The 1651-nt window shown below is 35.8% G+C and overlaps 1 protein-coding gene and 1 long non-coding RNA gene across 7 annotated transcripts in view; one reads left to right on the plus strand and one right to left on the minus strand.

Annotated features, from left to right (window-relative positions):
• abhd18 (abhydrolase domain containing 18) overlaps positions 1–1651 on the plus strand; it is a 25019-nt gene that overhangs the window by 12190 nt on the left and 11178 nt on the right. For 5 of the 6 annotated variants that reach the window (XR_004331023.1, XM_032510633.1, XM_032510631.1 and 2 more), the window contains one exon: positions 1372–1473. The exons of the other annotated variant lie outside the window; for it this stretch is intronic. Coding sequence is in view for 4 of the 5 variants with exons in the window: in XM_032510633.1 (XP_032366524.1) it covers positions 1372–1473 (102 nt within the window). In the remaining variant the exon portion in view is untranslated. The remainder of the gene's footprint in view (positions 1–1371; positions 1474–1651) is intronic. 6 annotated transcript variants of the gene reach the window in all.
• Positions 1–1651, minus strand: part of LOC116685713 (uncharacterized) — a 7815-nt gene that overhangs the window by 2964 nt on the left and 3200 nt on the right. The window contains exon 2 of the long non-coding RNA XR_004331024.1: positions 1189–1194. This is a non-coding gene — a long non-coding RNA (uncharacterized LOC116685713). The remainder of the gene's footprint in view (positions 1–1188; positions 1195–1651) is intronic.

A 1651-nucleotide genomic window follows, 5' to 3' on the forward strand; every position in this document is an offset into this window, starting at 1 on the left:
ATAATAATAATACATTTTATTTAACAGCGCCTTTCTAAGCACCCAAGGTCGCTTTACAGACAATAAAAGACAGAAACAGGGAAAAGAAAAGTGTAAACAGCTATAATAATAAAAAAATGACAGGAACAGTGTATTTACAAATAAGCAAGCTGGAACAGAATAACAATAGACAAGTTTATTTCCTCAATTGTTTGTTTAAATAATAGAACACAATTATCCATTATAATAAACGGCAATCTTTTTTTGTTTCTTTTTTTTATAGCCTAGAAATGCATTTATAGCCTACATGCCCAGAGACAACAGATGGTAGCCTATATGGACTGTTTTTATGTCTGGTGCAATACATTTGTTGTACCTGCCAATGAATGAAAATTATAAGTGTTGATATTTCCCCTTAAGTCTAAATAACATGCTATTATTTATTATTTACACATAAGCTATGTTAAAGAGAGACCTATCTCTCTGCCCTTTCAGATGCTGTTCCTACTCCTCCTACTGCTGCCCAGCGAGCTCGCAAACGTTAAGCCTGCAATTGCTTGTGGAGCTTTTTTAACTCCGAAAGGCAAATAACCACAGGTTGCTGTTTATCTTATAATGGATAACTATGTTTTGTTATTTGAACAAATAAACCATGAATCTATTGAGAGACTTCCAGCTGACAGCGGGGTCTGTGAGCATAACTGGCCGGCCAGCGAGCAAGCAATCCCAGCTACCACCAACTGGCTTTCACATCAGACTGGAGCTTCTAAAGTCCGAAAACGTGTAAAAAAAGTCTCCAAAAAAATTTAGTGATTAAATAGCAGACAAAAATTTTAAAAAGTTTCCAGTTGTTTGCTGCTGCTACAATGGCAAACTCTCAATCTAGATTCTAGAATTGATTTGCTTTTGAGAAACATAATTTCTATGCATAAGTATTTAGTGCTAGAAATTCAATGGCTTTTTAATTTCAAAATCCGATGAAACTGATTTGCTTCCATAGTCCATATTTGATTTGCTTCCATAAGCTTTTGTAGCAACTCATTTGGAAATGGCTTAAACACAGACGTTCATTAATATCAAAATGTTATGCATTAAAGCATAGAGTATTGTATTAAGAAAGTCTGGGACATAGGTTTGACAGAGGTAAAAGCAGCTAATCCAAAAAGAAGCTAAGAGGTAAAGTAGTTATCATGGTGGGGAACATTAGACCATAACCTTTTTTGTACCAGGTTGTAACAGTTTATTTTTTCTGTAAAGTTGGGCATTTTACCAGGATTGACTCACTTTTGGAACCAACCTCAAGTGGTAATTTATGACATTGCAGTTTTTGTCACTTATTTTTCAGCACCGGAGATTGGTTAAAAAAAGCTGTGTGTCTGTGTTTGTGTGTAGGGTGTACTGAGTAAAGCAGTGAACTGGAGAGAGCTGGAGAAGCAGTATGCAATTAACTCAGTGTATGAAGAGGAGATCATTAAGTTGTTGGAGTACTGTGGGGTATGTTATCCTTTAATTCTTTTCACAGATCACATACTGATACTCGTACATAGGGATTGAAGAGATCTAGAATTTCTTTGGACTTCTTATATTAACCAGGGAGGTAGAAGGTCATATAAAGTTTGATAAGAATATAAACTAGAACTGCACGCAGTTTCAACGGGGTCCAAGCCTCCCC

This window comes from Etheostoma spectabile, unplaced genomic scaffold, assembly GCF_008692095.1.
Source record: "Etheostoma spectabile isolate EspeVRDwgs_2016 unplaced genomic scaffold, UIUC_Espe_1.0 scaffold123, whole genome shotgun sequence".
NCBI lineage: Eukaryota > Metazoa > Chordata > Actinopteri > Perciformes > Percidae > Etheostoma > Etheostoma spectabile.